The sequence below is a fragment of the Ambystoma mexicanum genome, chromosome 12, assembly GCF_040938575.1.
Source record: "Ambystoma mexicanum isolate Mex_15411 chromosome 12, UKY_AmexF1_1, whole genome shotgun sequence".
Lineage (NCBI taxonomy): Eukaryota > Metazoa > Chordata > Amphibia > Caudata > Ambystomatidae > Ambystoma > Ambystoma mexicanum.
Genome location: NC_090936.1, coordinates 1,172,627,679 through 1,172,651,580, shown reverse-complemented (window position 1 = coordinate 1,172,651,580; position 23,902 = coordinate 1,172,627,679). Strand labels below are relative to the sequence as shown.

Here is a 23,902-nt window from a genome sequence, read left to right as displayed (position 1 = left end):
TCCTGAAGAACCCGTCCACGACGCCTGCCAAGAGGGACCGGTACAAGAAGTAGTAACGGGTCCCCGATTCCGCCCCTTTGTGCCTTAGGGCGCAGCCGACCCCGGATTCGGTCGTCTCAGCGGCGGCCAAGAAGAAGGCGACTGGGGCGTCATCCTCAACTTCGACCTCCACATCTGACAGCGAGGGAAAGAAGCTAGATGCCATGGGACGACTAGTCATCTCGTCTGCGGCGACGACAATTAAGGCAGCCAACGCCCTAGCGATTGTGGCCAGCTACGACAGGGAGCTCTGGTCCAAGATCCCTCCCCTGCTGGACTTCCTACCGGACGACAAGAGGGCGGAGGCCCTGGAGATCCTACAGGAAGGTGAGGTGGCGTCGGACCACGCCATACCGGTGGCCACGGATATCGCTGACACGGGATTCCGCCAGTTGGGCAACAGTGTTTCCCTTCGACGGCAGGGATGGCTCAAGGCAACCGATTTCCGCCAGGACGTGCAAACCAGAGTTTGCCCTTCAACGGGAACATGCCCTTCAACGGGAACAACCTGTTTGGGGAAAACAGTGGATGAGTCACTCCAGGCCATCAAGGAGACGGCTCGGGCCTTGGGAGTGTTGCAGCAACGACAGCTGCCCTTTCGGAATGCCGGAGGCAGACAGGGTGCCTCCAAGGGATCCGGCGGCAGCTCCTCGACGTACCACCAGGCGGCCTGCTCCTCGTCACAGGAGGCCTACAGAGGATGCAGCAAGTCAGGAGGATCTCGTCGTCGTGGCCAAGGTGGCAAGGCCGCCTCCAAGCAGGACTGAACCGGCCGTAGCGTCGGGCCCCCACCTGAACACCCCAGTTGGAGGCCGGCAGGTGAAGTTAGTCAGCGTGTGGGAGTCCATCTCCACTGACCGTTGGGTGCTGGATGCCCTGTCCCGCGGTCACACACTCGAATTTCTAAAGAAGTGCCCTTGCATTCCTCTTGTGGCCAGGAAGGAAAATAAATTCCCTCAACTGCTGTTAGAAGTAAGGACGATGCTCAAGAAAGGTGCCCTCAAGCTCGTCCCGAAGAGGGTCTGCAGTATACTCAAGGGTACTTCCTCGTCAGAAAGAAGACAGGCGGTCCTGGACCTGCGGCGGTTAAATAAGTACATCAAGGCGCAAAAGTTCAGTATGGTCACCCTCCAGTTCGTGCTGGGACAGCTAGAGGGGGGCGACTTCATATCGTCGCTGGACTTGGAGGATGCTTACTTCCACATCCCCATTCTAAAATGACACCGAAAGTTTCTCAGATTCATAGTCCAGGGTCTGCACTACCAATTCAAGGCCCTGCCATTTGGGCTGAAGTCAGCTCCCAGGGTGTTTACCAAGTGCCTCGCACCAGTGGCGGCGCGGCTGCGCCTCCGGGGTATCCATGTCTACCCCTACCTGGACGATTGACTCATCCGGGCAAGGACAAGAGAACTCGCCGTCGAACACACTGCGGATACCGTCCAACTTCTCACAGACCTGGGATTCTCCAACTACTCGAAATCCCACCTGGTCCCGTCGCAGGTCGCACTGTTTCTGGGAGCCAAGCTCAATACAATTGCGCGATTGGCCTCGCCGTCAGAGGAAAGGACGAAGGCCATATTGGGCCAGGTACAGTGCCTGCTGACCACAGGCTTGGCCAGGGTGAGATCCATCAAGTCCCTGCTCGGAATTATGTCCTCATGCATCTACCTGGTGCGCCTATGCAGCCTACGGATGCGTCCTCTGCAAGAGTTCCTCGACGCCCGTTGGATACAAGCGACAGGCAGCTTTGAAGACAGGCTATTTAGCAGCGCTGTCCATTTTCAAGCGCACTGCTGAGGAAGTCTCATACTTTAAAATACCCTTGGTAATTCAATTTTTTAAGGGATAAACTAATCTTTATCCCCCAACTCCCTTTCAAGTTCCCCTGTGGGACCTAAATTTGGTCTTAACATATCTAAGGGGTACTTTTTTGGAACCCCTTCATTCGTGCCCATTAAGACTTCTTACTCTCAAAACTGTCTTTTTGGTGGCCATAACATTGCCCCGAAGGGTGAGCGAGCTACAGGTTCTATGCTGTAAACCTCCTCACACTGTCTTTCACAAGGACAAAGTACTATTACTAGTGAAACCTAACTTCCTCCCCAAGGTTGTTTCGGAATTTCATATCCCTGAGAAAAAAACTTTGACATCCTTTTTACCCTCCTCCACATCCAGGGAAAGAGGAAGAAAGACTACACAGACTCTACCCAAGGCGTGCCTTGAGTTTCTACATTAGCAGACTGGCAAAACTGAGACAAACTGACCAATTGTTTGTGGGTTACACAGGTCATAAATTAGGTCTAGCCATCACCAAACCAACCATCTCTAGATGGATTATTCCAACTATTGCTGAATGCTACAAATTGGATGATTGGATGGTAAGGACCCTGCAGAGAATATAAGGGCTCACTCAACCAAGGGTATTGCAGCTTCGCCGCTCTTCAAAGGGGAGTTCCAATAAAGGACATTTGTGCAGCTGCTACATGGTAGTCTGCACACACCTTTACAAGGTTTTATAGTTTGGATTCCTCCGCTGTCCAAGAATCTAAATTTGGAAAGGCTGTACTACACTCTGTGCATACTTAAGGTTACATTTTACTCCCTCCTCCTGTAAATATTACTGCTTTGGGAGGCTATCAAAGATAAGGAATACGTGGGAGGACACAATCCATTCGAAGAACAAGTTACTTACCAATGGTAACGTTCTTTCGATTGGATGTTCCTCCCACGTATTCCTCATCGCCCCTCCCATCCTTCCCTGCAGTAAAACTTCCCTTGTAGTTACAGCGTGCGCTCCCTCAAGGGTAGTCACCGTTTTATCCTGAACAGTACTTCACTCTTCAAAATGGAACTGAGCAACAGATGCTGCACACGCTACTTCTACCCGGGGTGACGTTGATGTCAAGACGGAGACCTCTGAGGGACGTCGACTCGACAGGCATCGACGCGTAGCGCCCTCTACTGGGAAAACATTTTTCAGAAGCAGCAGCAAGCTGGTTATTAGGAAATATCAAAGATCAGGAATATGTGGTAGGAACATCCAATTGAAAGAACGTTACCATTGGTAAGTAACTTGTTCTTCTCAGTGTAACTTGGATTTAAACTCCAGAGTGATCAAAGTGCTTTATTTCAGAAAAAGGTGGAGAAGGACAAAAATGATCACCTCCTTATCTTCTGCTATGGAGGCAGCCAAGTCAGTCTAGGTAGACCGGCAATTTAAGGGTAGAAGCATGAGGAAAGAGTGTATGAGGGGTAGGTGAGCAAAAAGGTAGGTGAAGAAAAAAAAGAACCACTTGATCATATTTGGTGTTGACCCCAACCCAAAATCATTGCTGAAACTGCAATTGGGCCAAACCGTCAGCAGTCCCCTACTGATCCAGAATACCCGTTTTGTCAAATTCCAGGGCTGCATCAATATCTGCAAAAGCATTTATCTGGCCTTCGCTTAGGACCCCAGATACATGCTCACTGCAATCTCTGCTGTTTTCTGAAGGTGAGCTACATTTTGCGTTCAGCCATGGTCACAGGTGCCGGAAAACCAATCCCCAATATCTTTTCTGCTTCAAAAACCTCTTTGCACACTCTCCTTGAAAGCCCTTTGCAGTCAACAGTGTTTTTGAAGAACCAGCATAATTTCCCCCCGCTGCGGAATACCTAGGAGACACTTTGCCTTGACTTTTCACTGTATGCACTCATTGAGGACCCCTTATAGGCTCACCATCTCTTGATGCGTAGCCTTGACCACTCGTCTTGCTACCTTGAACTGGTTTGGCTACAGCTCCCGGAGTTGTCCCTGTCACTAAACTAGGTTGGCCTTCTATACATCTGTCCATCAGGACAGAGTATAAATATTCAGGCCTAACGGTACCCAGTGGCCAGAATCTTTCTGAGTGATCTTTATTCGGTTCTCATTCAATTGACTTTCATTAATCCGAAGAAATCACAAATTTAAATTGCAATCGAAAGAAATCGTATATACAATAGGAAAGTAATATAGTCAGCACAGCGATAATTCATATCTAGATCAATAATATTGACGCTTAAATTATCAATTCTAAGCGTACAGGGACTGTAGTGCAACCATAAAGACCTGGGCATTGGGTGTTTGTATTTCAAGTTAGACCAAATTGGTTTAGTATATGGAGCGAGAGAAATGATCAGTCTTTGTTGACTAGAATGATATGATAGGATATGATATGGCATTTGTAACGTGCCTATAGTCAAGTGTTTAAAGGCGCGATGAGGCAACGAAGGGGGGACAGAGGGAGGATAGAGACAACAATCTTACTAGGCCAAGTGACATTGAGATCGAGTAAGTTCAGGGGACGTGGGAGGGGAAAAGTGCCACGGGAAAGGGGAGGGGGCAGTGCTGTACATGGGATCAAAACAATAACAAGAAGTGCGGCCAGCATGTGGTAGGTACAAGGGTAAGTTCAGATAGCAGGTGTCCAAAAGTGCAGGTAGGGGAACTGTAGGGTTACAGATACAGACCCAAGTGCAAGGGTTGCCGGGAGGCAGTGCGGGTGTGCAACTGGGCAGGGAGGGATCTGTGCCCGAAATCAGAGGGTTTCCAGGTGACCAGTGCAGTATCAGACAGGAAATCAGCAGGGTAGAGGAAGAGAGAAGGCAGAAGCAAAGAGAAAGGTCTTGAGATGCTTCCAGAACTGGAGCTCGTTCTCCTCAATTTTCAGAGAGGCAGGGAGGCTGTTCCAGATGGGAGGCCCCAGCCGAAGAAAGAGATCTACCACCAACTCGTTGCTTGTAGAAGCGACTGACCCTGAGGGAGTTGGAGGTGGAGGAGCGAAGAGCTCAAGTAGGAAGGTATTTATGAAGAGAGACTTAAGATTATGAGGACCTAGGCCCCAGAAGCCTTGTGGACAATGCAGAGGGGCTTGAGCTTAATCCTGGCAGCCACTGGGAACCAAGGCAGTTTTCAGAATGTTTTTCAGTGTTTGTTTTGTTAACATCTGTGGTGCCGACACGTGTTTCGACCCAACAAGGGTCTTTATCACAGCGGTTGTTAAATAGTTCATGTCTGGTGTGCCATGTGGATGATTCAAGATTTAACTCTGCTGAGTAGTGAGCGTCTGGGCCAGGATGGCCTCTGCAGTCAGGATGTGCGATCACAGGTATCTTTCGATGAAAGAGTGATAATTTCTCTCGCTACATATAGTAAACTAATCTGATCTAACTTGAAATCCAAACAGCTAGCGGCCAGGTCTTTGTGGGTCCCACCATTCTTTCTCCTTCATAACTATTGGGACAAATGAGCACTATTCACTGGGAACCGACAAAACGGTAGCGGGACCAATACTCTAAAACTACTTTGGTCAGCGCAGCACCCCAGAGTTCCTAGTGCTCTACCCCACACCTTTTTATAATCAAGAGAAATGTCAACTAACCTCGTTTAATGCGCCCAAATGTTGTTCATAAGGCCATTGTCGGCTCATTTAATGTGATAATTTATCTGTTTTCACAAAGATTATCATTTTTAATTAATAAGAGTCTCCTGAAGACAAGTCGCATAAGGAATAACAGTATAAAAATGTGATTTCGAAAATCTTGAAATATCAGTTTGTGGCAAGACCATTTGCAGAGCACATGGGATGGTTGGCAAGCAGACGAAACCAGTAATACTTTTCTAGTCATTCGCCACAAGTATAGATAAGAGTATTTCTGGGTACATACATTTAGTACATTGATATTCTCCAGCATGGGGTCTGGCATGGATTCAAATGCTCATGAATATTCCCTGTCGTCAGGCTGGGAGTCCTCGGTAAAAGAAAAAAAACAATTTAGTTTAGTTTCTGAACTGTCTTTCTCATATAAACCAATCATTGAGCTCTGGGTCATGCTGCCCCCAGCCAATGACTGCCCTCTACCTAAGAACCTCCCAAGGCAGCCATCTTCAGATTTTTACTGCACGTTCAAGAGGTGGGAGTCCTTGTGCTTTGCTTTTTGAGCTTTTCTGTGGTTTTTCACATTTTTGATAGGAAAACTCTTTTTTTTTTTCAGTCAACGAGCCAGTGTGTTCCATAGATTATCCATCCGACTAACCGGGATCCGTTTTTCAGAGGGGGTGTTGGGGTGGGAGGGTGGGGGGTTTGAAAACCTGAAGTCAGAACATACTGCCCAACTTTCTTTTATGTTATTTCTAAGTGCTAGGGCTAGTTTAGAGAATAGGATTAGGACGGAGGACCATAGTTATTTTGACTATTGACAAGCACCTTTAGTATAGTTTGTTAGAAAGGCAGCTCCCCTTTTAGCAATATGGTTAGAAAGGCATTTTCTTTAAGTTAAATAAAACCCTTTTGAGAACATGTAATCTGGTCCGAATCCTCTTCCTGAAGTGCTTTTATCGGCCTTCTAAATGATATATGACCTCCAGTCTTCTGCTCACCGGAATCCATCACATCCTCAGGGGTCAAAATTGAGATTTGATGAGCAGGTTCTAAAAGCCGCGCCTGTGTGTTGGGCATCACCCGGTAGGCAGGAGCAAGTGCACAGCGCGCCACACATCTAACTTGTACATGAGAGGCAAACACTACATTTCTGTCCTTGATTTATGTTCTATTCTGCTTTAAATGACCCATAGATGTGTCCTTTAGTCAACTTTATTCATTTTACTGAACGCACTTAATATTACGTATGTGTGTTAGTGTGGGCCTGGGGATCAAAAGTAGCTCCTGGTAGTTGTTGGCATCAGGTTAACCAGGCTCTCCTCAGCTAGAAGCTCACAGCTTTTCAAACCCTGCATTCTAGCTTTGGCATTAAAATCGGCGGTTAGAATTGGAGCCCATAACTCTGCTATAAAAATATATTTTGGAATGACCTCGAATCCAAGACTTCCTTGGAGCTGCATGTTAGAGCCCTAAATAGCTATTCAGAGTTATTAAAGGGAATTGGGACTGCTTTTTGCTTGGATCATCAACCAGTTAATCTGCAGTCATTGTCTGGGCCACCGTCCCATAAAGATCAGAGAAGAACTGAGCACAAATTCCTGAGTGGGTATTGTGACGAATTTGGTCAATGTGTCCCTCTTCCCTAGAGGGGAGCCACTCCCGGTGAGACTAGGAAGGTGCGCCCACTCTGCATGACCCTCCCTACGGGTCTGGTCAAGTGGCACCTCTCTGGGAGTGACTGCCCTCTCGGGGACAAGGACTCCCAGTCCAAGAAGGACCGACAGAATACAGTGTCCGCCTATATGGGACTTGGAAAGACTGACTTTTATCCTGTTTTAACTACAACACCAAGCAATCCTCCTTCCACCCTGTTGACTCCAGGTAATGCTGGTTTTCGTCTGAGTGCCACAGTCCAAGAAGGACAGGCCCCTTTTTACTGTGATAACTTACATAAGTACAGGATGAACTGTGATCGGTGTGGAACCTCCTACGGAAGGAGAACAGTGAATCCTACGCAGAGGCGAACCTCTGAGGAAGAGACGTTCTGGAGAGGCAGAATCACGCTAGACCGCGGAGCTGGCAGTAATGTGGCGACCAAGCCTAATGCTAACAGAATGCTGTAAGGCTAATGTCTGATCTAGCCGAGAAGCCTGCATCTGTCTGAGAGGCGGAGACATGAAAGCAGTTTAAATCTACCTGCCTCCTCCGTCCTTTGCAACTTATCCAGGACAGGACTTCAAGACTTGTCCTTGGATCCGAGCCCTGGGATAATATCGCTCCAGCTCTGAAATCCCTCCATTGGCTCCCAGTGGATGCAATGAATAAATTTGAAACGCTCTGTATTGTCCGCAAGGCTTTCTGGGGCCTGGGTCCAACATACCTTCAGCTATCTCTCCGCAAATACCTCCCCTCTCAAGCTCTCCCCTCCTCTACCTCCAAGTCCCTCAGGGTCAGTTGTTTTTCAAAGAAACGAGCTGGGGTTAGATCTGTCTTCGGCTGGGGCCTCCCTCTGGAACAGCCTCCCTGCCACTCTAAAACTTGAGGAGAACCATCTCTGGCTTCCGGAAGCACCTCAAGACCATCCTTTTTACTTCTGCCTTTGCCCCCCCACTCCCCTCCTCTGCTGATTCTGTTCTCCCTTGGCACTGTGCACCCTGCCACCCTCCTGCACTGCCTCCGGGCCACCCCTTGCACTGGGGTCTGTATCTGTACCCATACAGTTCCCCTCCCCCCTTTTTCTTCCTACATTTATCAGATCTACCCAGTCTGCTGCCTTAAACCCAGCACTTGCTGGCTGCACTACCATTGTTTGTTGCCTTTATTAATGTTTGTTTTTATTTATTTTTACATTTGTATAGCGCACAAAACAGCCCATGGGCATCGCAGCGCTGTTACTTGCAGGAAGCTTAGGTACAGGGAGATAACCTATTTTACATAATTTACATAACCTATTTTACATAATTTAGTTGCAGATACATTTGCAGGTTTATAGGGAGAGTGGGCGCGAGTGCCTATAGGGACTGTGGTGTAGATCAGGCGAACAGAGTGGTTTTCATGGCTTTGCGGAAGGCAAGGAGTGAGGCTCTGGCACGAAGCGTCATAGGAAGGGCGTTCCAGTGTAGGGAGGCAAGGTAGGGGAAGCTAGCGCCTCCTGCCCTGGCTCTTTTTACCCTGGGCACAGCGAGCATGTTTGTGTAGGGTGTTCTGGTTGGTCTTGCAGATGTGGCGGGGTGGATTCTTTGTGATAGGTAAGCTGGTGCAGAGAGGTGGATGCATTTATGGGTGAGAGTCAGGGCTTTGAATATAACCCTCTCCTTTATAGGGAGCCATTGGGCTGATTTTCTGGCGGCCAAGATGTGTTCTCTTTTAGAGATCCCTTGGGCTGCACGCAGAGCATTGTTTTGGATTACTTGCAGTTTTTCTAGATTTTTAGTGGAGGTCCCTAGGAAGAGCACGTTACAGTAATCCAACCTAGAACCAGTGATAGCTCTGGCTATGTTGGTGCAGCTCTCTTCAGAGAGAAAGCGCCTGGCAGCGTTAATGAATTTTGCATGGTAGGCTGCAGAGGAGGCAATTGCATTGACTTGTCTCATCATGGCTAGATTGGAATCCAGATAGACTCCATGGGTTTTCACTGTGCCAGATACTGGGATTTTGATGGAGTCTATGGTGAAGTGGCTGAACTGGGTGTCAAGATTTTTGAGCGTGTCGGTGGATCCTACCAACAGGAGTTCTGTCTTGTGGTTGCCAGTCAAAGGATCAAATCTAAAGGGTCGACAGGTCAAAGGATCGACGCCAAAGCCCCTTTTATTTTGCTAAAAACCTTTTTTTTTTCCCTAAACGAAAACCTAAAAAAAATATATAATTAAAATAAAAATCGATCCTTTGACCTGTCGACCCTTTGGTGTCGATCCTTTGACCTGTCGACCCTTTAGATTCGATCCTTTGACCTGTCGACCCTTTAGATTCGATCCTTTGACTAGACACCCTGTCTTGTCAGAGTTGAAGCAGAGTCCGTTGACAGCCATACACGTTTGGATGGTGGTGTTGATGTTAAGAGTCGTGGAGTCTGTGTCGTTGCCTGTGAGTGTGAGGAGGATCGGAGTATCGTCCGCGTAGTTGGTGTAGAAGCTACCCATGGCGTCAAGGATGAGAAAGAGGGGCTGTGTAAAGATGTTGTAGAGAGTAGGGGAGAGGCAGGAGCCTTGGGGCACTCCACAGAGGATGATGGTGGGTGAGGCCGAGGCTAGAACAGAGAACTTGCATGGTCCTACCTGGTAAGAAGGAGGTAATCCATGAATTGGCGTCGGGGAAGAATTTGGCTGTGGAGGTGAGGTGGTGGCATAGGACATGGTCTACGAGGTCAAATGCTGAGAGGTCCAGAAGTAGGCATAAGAACGGTTTACCTTGGTCTCTATCATCGGTCATCTGGTTTTTGAGGTCAAGTAATGCAGTCTCTGTCCCGTGCCTGGGGCGAAAGCCGGATTGTCGTAGCCCTAGGAGTTTGTTCTCTCCTATGAAGTGTTGCACTTGCAAGTACGCTTCTTTGAGCAGTATCTTAAGTAAGAAGGGGACATTGGTGACAGGCCTGTAGTTATTGGGTCAAGTGGGGTCAAGTGTTTTTTTTTTTTTTTTTTTTTTTTTTTAGGAGTGTTAGGACCCAGGCTTCCTTGAGGCAAGAGGGGACTTTCCCTGTGGCAAAAGAGGCGTTGACAAAAGCTGTTAAGAATGGGGCAAGAGTGTCAGCATAGTCCTTAATAATTGCGGCTGAGCAGGAGTCACCATTGCAGTTGGAAGGCTTTATAGTTTTCATGAGTTTGTCCTGCTCCTGAATAGGCTTAAATGAGAAGAGGGGAGAGGGGTCGGGTGGAGAGGGGGGGGGCAGAGGTGTGAGGGCTGATGAGTGAGTGTTTGGTGTTCAGGATTTTAGTTTTTAGTGAGTTCAGCTTGTTACGCATGGCTGTTTGAATGTTGTGTCTTTGGTGAAGTTTTGGGGGGGTGGGTGTAGGGGTCTCTAGTTGTCTGAGTATGGAGAACATTTCATTTGTGTTAGACTTGGCGTCAGAGATTCTAGTTTCAAAGGATTTCGCTTTGGCGTGAATGATGGCTTTCTTGTACTCCTTTGACCGTGCTTTAAAATTTTGTTTGTCTGTCGGTGTGAGTGGCTTGCCAGAGGGTTAGGGCGGCACGTTTGTCAGAACAGAGTTTGATGAGGTCTGGGGTGAACCATGCATTGGTATGGCTATTGGGTTTGGTTTTTCGATGTTTGAGTGGGGTGATGGAGTTGATTGCTGTGCGCTGTCATACGCTTGGGCGAGGACTTCTGGGTCATTGGAGAAGGGTGGTCTAAAGGTAGGTCCCTGGACGAATGGAAGGAGTCTGTCTTTTGTGAGTTGGCAGGGACTTCTAGAGAGTACAGGAGGAAGAGGATGAGAAGGGGGAGGAATGTATTATCTGTTTCTCCTTGCTCCCCTTTACTCTTACGTTCCAGTCCCTTTCCTCCATACTGTATGGGCGTCCCTTCCAAGGGACGGGAGACGGAACCTTTTTCAACAGAAAAATCCATCTTCCCCTTTAAATTTAGAGGCACGCAGGGGCGCGACCCAGGGAGTATGCGCTGCCCTGACTTCGCCCTCCGGTGCCACACCTCAGTCCCCTTTTCCACGTTGACGGGGGAGCAGGCCGAATTCACCAGCGCTCCTGGGTTTGGCTTCTGCCATTTAATTCCACACGCAGATACTTCTTCTCTTTGTCTTTTTTGTCTTATCTATCATTCAGGTACTCTGTCCTCGGGTGTCAAGATCCTCCCCGGTGCATGTAGACTTCTACAGGGTTCAGCAGGTGTCCATCCTGCAATGGGCTCTTCCCAACTTCAGACCCCCACGCCCTCTGCCTACGTTGCCTTGGCCCAGACCACGGTTGGCAATCATGTTCGGCGTGTGGCTCGCTGTCCTCGAAGGCTCTGAAGAATAGACTAGCCAGGTGGAGGAGCTCTTCCAGAGGATCTCAAGAACTTCGTGAAGCTTCGTCGTAGGGCTGATATTTTCCAGCGTACCCCGCAAGGGAGACTCCTTCCCAGGGAGTCTCCCGCGTGGGAGGGACCGGCCAGGTCCTTTTAGCGGCACGTGCACCGAGACTGCTACAGCTACCGGCCCTCGGGTCCTCCCGGATGTAGTGTCGAGGCACCGCCCTTTTACCGGCATGATGGCAGAGGGGCTACGCCCTAAAACCGGCAATATGTCCGAGGGGATATGCCCTTTTACCGGCAATATGTCTGAGGGTGGCACCTGCACGTGGCAGGTAGCTTGACAAAATAGCCACCGCGCCAATCGGGAACACCCGTCCGATGCCATTCCACGAATTTGGTGAAGAACGGGTGTCAAGGTGGGACTGGTTGCAACCAGGTACGTGGCCTACAGTCTACACTTCATATGCGCAGGGCAGCTTTCTCATGTGTCCATATGGACTGGGTATGCAGCGGCTCCAGCAGTCCCTCGCTACCCGTCGGTATGCCCTACCACCTCTTCGACCAGTGAGGAGGTGCTCTTCTACAAATTCCTCGGCCTCGTGTGGTCTCCGCAGATGGGGGGCTATCAAGGACGCTGTCCAGGAAGTCCTTCCTGCCATGCTAGAGGCACCACAGATGCCTTCATCAGACCCCTATACCCCGGTGCATCCGCCTCCCACGGCTCCACAGCCAATTCCACAACCTCTGCCGCCTCAGCCTCCGGCTGCGGTCTCTGTACCCCAGCCTCCGGCTCAGTCTACCCCTCTTCCTCCCGCGAGATCCTCCCGATCCGCAGGACACGGACGAGGAGGAGGATCCGGACACGCCATCCTCAGCTAGAGCCTTCCATGAATGTCTTACTGGCCTGGTGGAGTACCTGGGCCTCCCTCAGCCCGAGTTCGAACAACCGGCAGAAAGGGTTCTGGCTGAAGTCCTCACAAGACGCTCCTCTGCCAACACGGGGATTCCACTGCTTACCGATGTAGTCTCCCTGGCCAAGAAGGGTTGGCTCAAGCCCCACTCAGTCCAGCCGGTCAACTGACGCCTGGACGCCAAGTACAGGCAGATGGAGGGGGATACACTCTTGCTCTCGACACATCCTCAGCCACACTCCTCGGTGATCGCTGCGGTATCACTGTACTCCAAGCATCAGTCGTCCTCCACCACCTCCTCCTCTGCGGCGCTGCTAGGCAAGGAGGAGAATATCTTGGAGGCTTCCGGAAGAAGATGTACTCCAACGCCTCCTTGCACCTGCGGCAGGCCAACGCAGATGTCATGCTGGCTCCAACCAACGGTTATGACATGAAATTGCAGACTTCCTCCTGGATCTCCCTTCCCAATGCCAATCTCCCTTTAAGGCAGGGCTAGCGGAGGCCAAGCTCATGGCGCACAACCTCATGGAATCAAGAGTAGTGCATATCGATACCTTGGGCCGTGCCATCTGCATTGCCACGGACATGAGGCGCACGGCCTGGCTCCGGGCGACGAAATTCGACCCGGACGTCCAGGAGCGCATCCTAGATATGCCGTTCGGAGGGGAGGGGGACCTCTTCCACTCCTCTACGGACAAACAGCTGGTCAAGAACCGCTCACAAACGGCAAAGTCCTTGTCCATTCTCACAACGACCACGCCCAAATCTTACACCCAATCTCAGCAGCGCTCGGAGAAGGGTCGTACATATGGAGGGTTCTGCGGCTTCCAGGAACACAGATCCAGGCAGCCGGACCACTCGCCATCCCAGAGCCGGCGTAAACAACAAAAAGGGGGTTGGGGGAGAGTAAGGGCTTTTTCCAGTCCCCCTTCCTCAGCCTCTGAGGGAAAGAAGGCATGACACGCCCCTTCAGGTCCACGTGTTTCCGGTGTCAGGCAGGCTTGCTCACCACGCACATTTCTGGCGCCAGAATTTTGCAGACCCCTGGATCCTCTGTAGTATCCACGGGGTACAGCCTACCCATCCCAGCCTCTCTTCCCTCCTCTCCTCCACTCCCACAGGTTGGCACAGCAACTCTTTTGGCGGAGATCCAGTCGCTCGTAGAGAGCCAGGCAGTGGAGGAAGTTCCAGCCTCCCAGCGAGGCTTTGGCTTCTACTCCAGGATTTTCGCCATTCAGAAGAACCAGGCAGGCCTGAGAGTTGTGCTGGACCTTTCCACCCTCAACCTCTCCTTACCCCTGCAAAAATTCAAGATGGTTACGCCAGCTTTTATAGCTGAGACATTGGACAAGGGAGACTGGATGTGCTCCATGGACCTGAAGGACGTGTACTTGCACGTCCCAATTTGGCAGCCCCATCGTTCTTGCCTACAGTTCAGAATCATGGGCTGCCATGTCCAATACAAAGTCCTTCTGTTTGGCCTCAACTCAACCCCCAGGGTCTTTACCAGGCTCATGAAAGCTGTAGCGGCCCTCCTCGGAGCGCAAGGCCTCCACATCTACCCATACCTCGACGACTGGCTCGTCAGGGCTACGTCTCCGGAGGCGGTTCACCACACGTCCCAAGCCCTGATCAACCCACTACACGACCTGGGCTTGTCGCTCAACCTCAAGAAGTCACAGCTGCTCCCTACGCAGACTCTGAAATTCCTGGTACTCATTTGGGACACGTGCTTCGTCAAGAGGGCCACCGTCCACTTCCTCAGCAGAGCAGTGACCTCAACAGGATGGTACCAACATCTCCTGGGTCTACTAGCGGCGGTTCTGTTAGCCGTGCTGCACACAAGACTCAGGATGAGAAGGATTCAGCTGCACTTCGCAGCATCATGGAATAAGGAGCAGGGCTCACAGTCGGAGATGATTAACATTCCTCCATCTCTCCACCCGGACCTAACTTGGTGGTCCATGAACTGTAACCTTTGGACGGGCAAGCCCTTTCGGCCGCCCCCTCCGCGGGCCACCATCACCACAGATTCATCGCTCGAGGGCTGGGGAGCCACCATGGACGATCTCTCGGTCCACGGCACCTGGACTCGACAGGAGCAGGAATACCACGTCCATTGGTTGGAGCTGAACGCCATCTGACTAGTGCTCAGAGGATTCCTCTCACTCCTCAAGGGCAAGGTTGTCCTCATCCAGACAGACAACTCGACAAGCATTTACTATTTCAACAAGCAGGGAGGCACCAGATCCCCTCCTCTGTGCAGACTGGCGATCAGCATGTGGGATTGGGCCTTGGAAAACGAAATGTACCTCTCGGCAGTCCACCTCCTGGGGGAATTCAACCTGGAGGCGACAGTATCAGCAGGTTGGGAGCCGGCAATTAAGAGAGGCAGATAAACTACCTTGTTACTCGGGAGATCTTCAACAGGTGGGGTCATCTGCACGTGGATCTCTTTGCCACCTGGCTCAACGAGAAGTGCCCCCAGTTCGCATCCTGGCAAGGGCATGGCCCCGGCTCGCTGGCCGACGCATTTCACCTACAGTGGACCGGCATGGAAGCCTACGCCTTTCGGCCCACTCCTCTGGTACACAGAGTAATTTGCAAGATCAAGGAGTCTCACCGACTCTGCATCATTCTGATAGCTCCATGGTGGCCGGCCAGGCCAGGGTTTTCAGAGCTCCTCAGCCTCTCGGAGGTGCCACCTATACACCTTCCAACAGGCCCAGGACGACATCTGGCACAGCAGGGGGGCAGACTCATCCACCCTGTGCCAGGGAAACTAGCCCTCACAACGTGGTACCTGAGCAGGTAACTCTTCGGCACCTTAGCCTCTCAAGGCCAATCTGGAGATCATACAGGGCGCTAGGAGCAAAGCCACCAGGGCCCAGTACAAGAGCAAATGGACTAGGATCTTCCGCTGGGCAGACTCCAAGGGAATTGACTCCTTGGCCTGCAATTTGGATGACGTGTTCTCCTTTTCAGTGCACCTCGCTCATTCGCGAGTACAGGTCGACACCTGCCGTACATACCTTACAGCCATTGTGGCGTACAGGAACTCGGAGGAAGGCATTTTTTCCTCCTCCAACCCTATCGTCAAACATCTGACTGGTCTCGCTAGGCTTTACCCGCCTGTCAAGAGACCGCACCCTGTGTGGGACCTTAATGTAGTCTTGGGCGCCCTGGTGCACAAACCATTCGAGGCAATGGCGTCTGTGGAAATTAGGCTGGTCACCATCAAGACGGCCTTACTAGTCTCTTACCTCGACTCGCAGAGTCGGCGAGATTCAGGCACTGGTCGCCTCTGAACCATATGCTACCTTTCACAGGGACAAAGTGGTCATGCAGACGCACCCGGCATTTATGCCCAAGGTTCCATCTGCATTTCACCTGAACGAGGAAATAGTCCTCCCTATGTTCTTGTGATTGGGAAAGGATGATGCACAGAGAGTGCTGCACTGCCTGGATGTCGGGCGTGCCCTAAAATTCTACTTGGACAGGACCAAGGGCTTCCGCAAGTCAGACGCCCTGTTCATCACGTTCGGCGGCTCGAGGCCAGGCTACCAGGCCTCCAAGGATTCCATATCCTGCTGGATGGTCTCTGCCATCAAGGAAGCGTACGAGGGTCAGTACAGGCCACTCCTGGCCAACATGCATGCCCACGCAGTCGGGGCCAAGGCAACGGCCTTTGCATTCCAACGTCCTGTCCCTTGGCAAGTCATAAGCAGGGCGGCCCCTTGGGCCTCCCCTCTTGGCTTTCTGCAAGCATTACTGTTTGGATGCCGGCTCTAGATCTGATGTTGCTTTCGGACAGGCGGTTATCAGGCACCTATTTGATATTTTATTTCTATCGTGCTCGTACACGAGTGTTTCAGAGCGCAACAAAGCAAGGGAGGGGAACAGGGGAGAACAAAACAGCGATCTTACTAAACCCAGTGACATTGAGAACGCGCAAGTGCATGGGAGGGGGAGGGGAAAAGTGCATGGGAGGGGGGAGAAGTGGAAAGTGCGAAGCAGAGGAGAAACAGATGAATAACAATAAATAATAAAGGCAACAAACAGTGGTAATGCAGCCAGCAATTTGCAAGTGCTAGGTTTAAGGCAGCAGACAGGGTAGGTCTGATAAGTGCAGGAAGAAAAAGGGGGGGCTGTATGGGTACAGATACAGACCCCAGTGCAAGGGGTGGCCCGGAGGCAGTGCGGGAGGGTGGCAGGATGAGCAGGTACCTGGGCCCGAAGGACAGAGGGTGGCCAGGTGCACAGTGCCAAGAGAGAACAGATCAGCAGGGGAGATGGGGAGCAAAGGCAGAAGAAAAGAGGAAGGTCTAGAGGTGTTTCTGGAACCGGAGATGGTTCTCCTCAAGTTCTAGAGTGGCAGGGAGGCTATTCCAGAGGGAGGCCCCAGCCGAAGACCGAGATCTACCCCCAGCTCGTTTCTTAGAACGACTGACCCTGTGGGAGTTGGAGGTAGAGGAACGAAGAGCTCGAGAGGGGAGGTATTTGCGGAGGGATAGCTGAAGGTATTTTGGACTCAGGCCCAGAACGCCTTGTGGACAATGCAGAGGGTTTTGAATTTAATCCTTGCATCCACTGGGAGCCAGTGGAGTGATTTCAGAGCTGGAGAGATACGATCCCAGGGCTTGAGGCCAAGGACAAGTCTTGCAGTCCTGTTCTGGATTAGTTGCAGAGGGCGGAGAGTAGAGGCAGGTAGGTTTAGAAAGAGGCTGTTACAATAGTCCAAGCTAGCGAGAACCAGAGCTTGGGATACCATGAGCTTCTGGGGGAAGGAGAGGAAAGGCAGAGTACCGCTGAGGAGGTGCAGTCGGAAACTTGACTTTTTAGAGACCTCAGAGATGAGGGCGGAGAAGGAAAGGGAGTCAAAGATGACCTTGAGGTTCTTAACCTCGCTAGTGGGGGTAGGAGGAGGGCCAAGGGAGGCCGGCCAGAGAGTGAGGGGGAAGGATGGTGAAGGTGTGCCGATGAGGATCTCCTTCTTGCTGGCATTCAGACAAAGATCATTGCCGGCACACCAATCTTGAAGGGCAGTTAGGCAATCAGAGATGGGAGAGGAGGTGGGAGAGGGCAGCTTAAGGAGGTTCTCCTCTCCACCCCGAGGCTACAATCGGCTGTAATCGCCCATACAGTATGGAGGAAAGGGGACGGGATGTAAGAGTAATTATAAGTTACTCACTTTAGTGACTAAAGTACTCTTAGTCCATAGTCCCCTGTCCTCCATATGTCCCACCAACCCCCCCCCCTTCCTAATAATACTGGTGTCATTAGGCAATGTTAAATCTATTGTCTATGCATCAATGGGGACTGCGGCGTGGCGCCGGAGGGCGGAGTCAGGGCAGCGCATGCTCCCTGGGCCGCGCACCTCTAAATTTAAAGGGGAAGAAGGTTTTTTATGGTGAAAAAGGTTCTGTCTCCCATCCCTTGGAAGGGACGCCCATACAGTATGGAGGAAAGGGGACTATGAACTAAGAGTACGTTAGTCACTACAGTGAGTAACTTATTATTTCTCCCCCTTCCATGAACTTTTCCCCCTCCCCCATGCACTTGCGCTGTCTCAATGTCACTGGGCCTATTAAGATCGTTGTTTTGTTCTCCCCTGTTACCCTTCCCTTCCCTTGCCTTGTCGCGCTCTAAAACACTTGTGTATGAGCGCGATAGAAATAAAATATATCATCATCTCTCCCAGTCTGAATACTTCCATGAGAGGCTGGCTTAAGCAGCGTGTGTTTCATAATTTAGCCCAAGATGTATTTTCTTTTAATGATTGTACAGAATCTGTTACCTGCTTTTGTATGCTGTACTGAAAATGCACTTGGCAGTAAAGGTTTTAAGGCATCCTTATGACGTGTCACAGGTTTGAATCTTTGCATGTGTGTATGCCCCCATCACCACAGTGAAGGCATTTCTGTTTTCTGAGCAATACATCCCTGTTATCGGGAAGCACTGGGCAGTCAGATTGTCAACCATTAGCATTTTGTAAACATGACACTGGGTTCAAGCTTGAACTGGTGCTCACTTGGGGAAAGTCAAACCTGCTGTAATAACTCAGATTTCCTGAGTTCTGACCATCTTCCCAGAATGCAGCAATTCACCATCTCTTCGCAAGACTTTGGAATGAAAGAGCGTTGGATGCAAATGTAAGTTTATACATCTCTCATACTGTGTTTGACTTTCTAATTTCAGAAAGTAGCAAATAAAAGATGGGAGTAGTATAGTGGTGGGGTGAGGGTGAAGAGTAAATGCAGGGGCCTGGCAAACAATCCCTTTGTGTACACAGATGTGGATCACACCCATATCAACTTCTAAGGTACAGGTTCTGGTATTCGTGGGTGGGTAAGTGTTTTTTTCTTTTTCTGTGTTTGTTGCCAACATTCGTGAAAATCTGTTGAATGTTGCTTGTTATGCAAAATCGTATCCATTTTGTTTTTAAAACCTTAGCAACTGTACCATGATGAAAATTTGAGGGAATTTAAATATATCGTCAGATTGTTACAGATCAACAGACTGGCCAGAAGATTCAGATTGTAACATCACTTGATCAGGGTGCAGGAGGCAAGCAGTATATCCTGACCAACTCTGATGGCTCTTCTCCTAGTAAAGTGATCATCGCCAGACAAGAAACCAACCAAGGCAAGGTTTATTTATCATCCCAAGATGCCGCAGGTATCAACCAGCTGTTTTTTGCCGGCCCTGACGGTAACGCACAACACTTTCAGGTAAGTCATGAGAAAGTACCTTCCAAGTGGTTAACATTTTTTTCCCCCTCTGTTACTAAGAAATGTGCACTGGGGGAATCTTAGCATTTCAAACTCCCCACTGCTTTTCCTTTTATTTCTGATAAGTTGATGCACGCTATCCAGTGTGGGCTGTTTTGATAATTTTATTAAATTCCTTCATGGATTTGGGGCCACCCTTGCCATGACACAGTCGGGTTTGAGACTGACAAGCATGGCATGTGTCTGATTAACATTTGAAGAAAAAAAAACACTGACATGACATTATTTTTGCTGGCAATGATTGGCTTTCTCTTCTAAAACTGCACTTGCAGCTCCCCGAAGTCTGGCTTCAGACCAGAACATACTGGTTGCAGAGCCATGGAGGTTCCCAGGTCTTTGATGGTAGGTTTTAGAGATGTGTGTTCCCTCCTGGGAATTGGGTAAAGAAGAGCGCACCAGGGAGGAAATGGAAGCGGCCAGCTAAAATAAACTGTCTTTTACTTTATACATAGATTTGAATTAAGAGGTTTATTTTCTACAAAGTGTGGCTGCTTCTTGTAGAATCTTTAAAGGAATATCTTTCTTTATTACTTTAGTACCAAAGTCAAGATGTACCGATGGCTTTATTGCAGTATTAAAGATTTGACTTGTGAATTACAAGGACATGTTAGTCGTATATTTCAGTTGTGCATTCTTGTCAAATACAAATGTTCTAATACCAACTTTTTGCACATTTAGGTCTGTATGTCTCAATAATGACGTTTTATACCATTTGCATATCTTGTGTACATGAAGTGGGGATTATTGAAGATGAACTAATTGGGAGTGAGGAACCCTGCAATCCCAGGTGCACAACTGAGACTTTGACACTGATTTAGCAACCTCATTTGATTGGTCGTTGTTGTACCCTGAGCAAATGTTTTGCAACAGCTCTACTAACACATCTGGTGTTTGGTTCAACATCACATTGATACAAAGTATATACCCATCCAGTGGCAAAATATTTACTTTGCAATTAACAGTCCAGGAATATTTCACTCACCCCCTGGCATGAGTGCCATTTCACTTCATGCACAAAGGAAATCCTTTCCCACTTGCCAAGAGTGAATCGTGCACCAATGGCTAGTGCACATTTTGTGGCCTGTACCCACACCTTTCACTGTAAAACACACAAGATTCATTTTGTTATTTATGTGCCTATGCACAGGTGTTTAAGGTGGAACAAGGCAAGGGGGGGGGGAATCAAAGGGAGGACAAGACAATGATCTTACTAGGCCTTGTGTCATTGAGATTGTGCAGGTGTGCAATAGAGTGCAGAGGGTGAAGTGCATTCAAGAGAAGCAGGGCACAGAGTTATATGCAAAGAAGGCTGGGACTACCTGGGGCCGTCACAGTCCCGTTGTGCGAAGTTAGCCAGGCGGCAAGTGCAGGGGTTGCGGCAGGTGTCCTGAAGACTCTGAAGACACAGAGCAGCGAGTCAGCAGATGGAGCAAGTGAAGGTTAGCAGGGGAGAGGGAGCGTGAAAGTCAAGGAGAAAAGGGTGGTCTTGAGGAGCTTCCGGAATTTCCAGCTCAAGGCTAAGAGAGGCAGAATGGCCATTCCAGAAGGAGGCACCTGCAGAGTAGAGAGATCTACCCCCGTTCTTTGCTTGGAGACGTGACTCACCCACAGAGAGTTGGAAGTAGATGAGCAAAGTGCTCTAGGAGAACGGTACATAGAAAGAGAGAGTTGAAAGTAGTGAGGGCCACAGCCTGAGAAAGCTTTGCGGAGGCTGCAGAGGGTCGTAAACTTGGAGCAAGTGGAGGGATTTCAGGGGGAGTTTAAAAGGGCGATGAGTAGAGATAGGCAGATTGAGAAAGAGGCTGTTGCAGTAGTTCAGCCTAGAGAGAACCAGGGCTCTGAAGACAGTGAGCTTCTGGGGGAAGGTGAAAAAACGGAGAACACTTGAGGAGATACATCTGGAAGTGGGTCTTCTTTGCAAGGTCCGCGATGTATGGAGAGAATGGAGTCAAAGGTGACCCCAAGGTTTTTCCCTCGGGGTGAGGGCGGAACGGCCAAGGAGGGCAGCCAGAGTGCGAGGAAAAGCGGGATCAGGGGTCCCATTGAGAACGATCTCGGTCTTACTGGCGTTAAAGCAGAGATATTTAGAGGCGCACCATGCCTTAATAGCGAATAGGCAGTCACGGATGAGTGAGGAGGAGGCCGCAGAGGGGAGGCTGAAAGAGAGCATTGTCATCCGCATAACACTGAAAGTTAGAGAACAGGAGGGCCAAAGGTGCCAGATGGACATTGAAGAGCCAGTGGGAGAGGATAGAGACATGGGGAGCACCACATATGGAGAGGGAGTCCTACCAAGAATTGCACTTAGTCACAGCCTCCAGTCGGATCCTCCTAACGGGTAAGGATTTCCAGAGTGTTGGAGATGGAAAAGTGAAGGTTGGAAAGGGCAGTCTCAGGATAGAAGTCAGCCGCAGGAATAGGTGGGGGAGAGAAAGTGGCGGCAAAGGCCGCCCCTGACACTAGCTTCATAGGTCGAATGACTGCGAAGGAAGGTGGCAGTGCTGGTTTGGCCTTTGTCAAGGGAACAGGAAGCTTCAAGTGAGAAGAAAGTGGTCCGTCCAGGAGAGAGGAGTAGTGAGAGGGTTAGAGAGGGGGATGTCTGAAGAGATGAGAACATCCAAGGTGTGGCCGGCATAGTGGGTCGGACCGGAGGGTTGAATGCATAGGTTGCGAAAAAACCCATAGGAGTCTGTGGAGTCCAGGTAAATGTTGAAATCCCCAAGGAGGATAAGCTGGGGTGTAGAGGAAAGAGAGGAAGTGAGGTCAGCCCATTCAGGGAGGAAGAGGGTGACCTGGCCGGGTGGGCTGTAGATGGTGGCCAAGGTCAGAGACAGGCCAGGAGAAATGGAGAGCCTGCAGACCAGGCATTCGAAGGAGTAATAGGTCTGAGTGGGGATGATGGAAGCAGGGATCCACTATGGAAAGATCACGGCCAACTCTGCCTCTGGGCCTATTGGGCCTTTGCGCTGAGAGGATCTTGTAGCCCTCGGGGAGGAGTGTCAAAACTCGTGACAGAGCGGACCTTCAACCATGTCTCGGTAAGAGCGAGAACATTGAGGTCCAGGTGTTCAAGGAGGTGGCAGATGTCAGAGGAGTGTTTGACAGGAGAGCGAGAGTTGAGAGTAGCCATGTGGAGCAGGTTTCTACTTTTGAAAGACGTCGGAGGGCAGTGTACAGGGGAGAGGAGAACCCATCGGAAGTGACAGAGGAGCCAGAGAGGTGGAATGAGGCAGTGGCAGAGTAGCCAGAGAAGTAGAAGATGGCAAGGGAGCCAGAGAGGTGGAGGACGAAGGTGACTGAAGAGCCAGAGCGGTAGTAGATGGCATAGGAGCACGAGCAGTAGAATGTGGCAGAGGAGCCAGCGAAGTGGTAGAAGGAATAGCAGGAGAAGGAAGTTGATGAGGCGCCTATCAAATAGTAGATTGGGCTGAGGGCGCTGGACCATGATGGTGCCGTTTAGATAGACAGACATTAATGAAGACTCTGGAAGACTAGAAGGGGGCCAAGAGTATCTTCCACCATTAATGGGAGAAGAGGAGGAAGGAGAGAGAAGTGCAACCGTATGAGGGGTCCATAGGTCAGGCAAAGGAATGTGAGAGTCTGTCTGGAGGAAGCACTGACATGGGTGTCGGTGATGGAAAGGCCTGGATTGGAGACCAGGGTGTCCTTCTTGAGCTTATTCCTTCCAGTCTTAGCGAGAAGAGTGGGATTGGTGATAGAAAAGCAGTTAGAGAAGATCGGGGGAAATTCAGAGCACCATAGTGGGTTTGATATGAAAGGGCAGGTGAGAAGAGAAGGAAACGCTGCACAGAGCTGCGACCCACGGAGGGGATTTGGGGAAGAATGGCGGGCGGGTAAACGGGGGAGCAACGGACAACAGCAGCACGCAGATAGATGAGTAAGCAAGGGCAGCAACAGGCAGTGAGTGGAGAAAGCGGTGGGAGCCGACCAGGCTCTGCTCAACCTAGAGAGTGAAAAAGGCCTGGAAGGCTACAGTAGTAATCACAACATAAGAGGGAACCTAGAGAAGAAGAGAAGGCCTAGTGGACACAGCAAGCCCTGTGCAAGCACAGCCCGGAACATTCGCCTAGAGGGGAGATGCAGAGAATGCAGGAGAAATGCAAGGAATAATGATGGTGACCTATACATTCACCTAGGAAGGAAAACAAATGCAGAATAGCAGGGGAATGCAGAGTAACAATGTTGGAGGCCAAAACAATCACCTAGACAGGAAAAATGTGTAAAATGCAAAAGAAATACAGAGAAATGGTTGCAAAGACGCAAATCAAAGTGCGACTACCAGGGAGAGGGACATCCTAATAGATGTGTAGAGACCATGCAGGGTGAGATTCGCATTGAAATGGAAGTAAGCACGAGGAAGGGCAGTTCAGTAGGAGGCAGTGATGGCTGCGTCCCCCGCCCGCAACTGTTTTACCTTGCAGTCCCTGCTGGTCGACGGCTGCGCTGCATGCTCACTGTGCGTTCCGACCCTTCATCGCCAAACACCTGCACCGCACAACACTGTGGCCTTGTCCTGCAAGGACTTTGCCGCAGAGGGGTCTGATCCTCGATTCTTAAAGGTTTGGCTGCATGGACGTAGCGCAATGTGCTACGTATCAACAGGCAGCGTCTCCTGCGGCCCTGCTTCGCACAACACAGCAGCCTTGTCCTGTAAGGGCTTTAACTCATTTAAAGGACTTTCTCATTTAAACTCCTTGTTGTGGGTCTGTTTGCATGTTGTTTATGTAGTTAAAAAGGGAGAAAGAGGGAGGCTACTTGTATGCTTTACCA

At 50.1% G+C, this 23,902-nt stretch overlaps 1 protein-coding gene across 2 annotated transcripts in view; it reads left to right on the top strand.

Moving 5' to 3' along the window:
• Positions 1-23,902, top strand: part of NR2C1 (nuclear receptor subfamily 2 group C member 1) — a 614,538-nt gene that overhangs the window by 177,440 nt on the left and 413,196 nt on the right. Inside the window, exon 4 of one of the 2 annotated variants that reach the window (XM_069629809.1) lies at positions 18,821-19,051. In XM_069629809.1, the coding sequence (XP_069485910.1) occupies positions 18,821-19,051 (231 nt within the window). The remainder of the gene's footprint in view (positions 1-18,820; positions 19,052-23,902) is intronic. The other variant, XM_069629810.1, reaches the window with a different exon arrangement.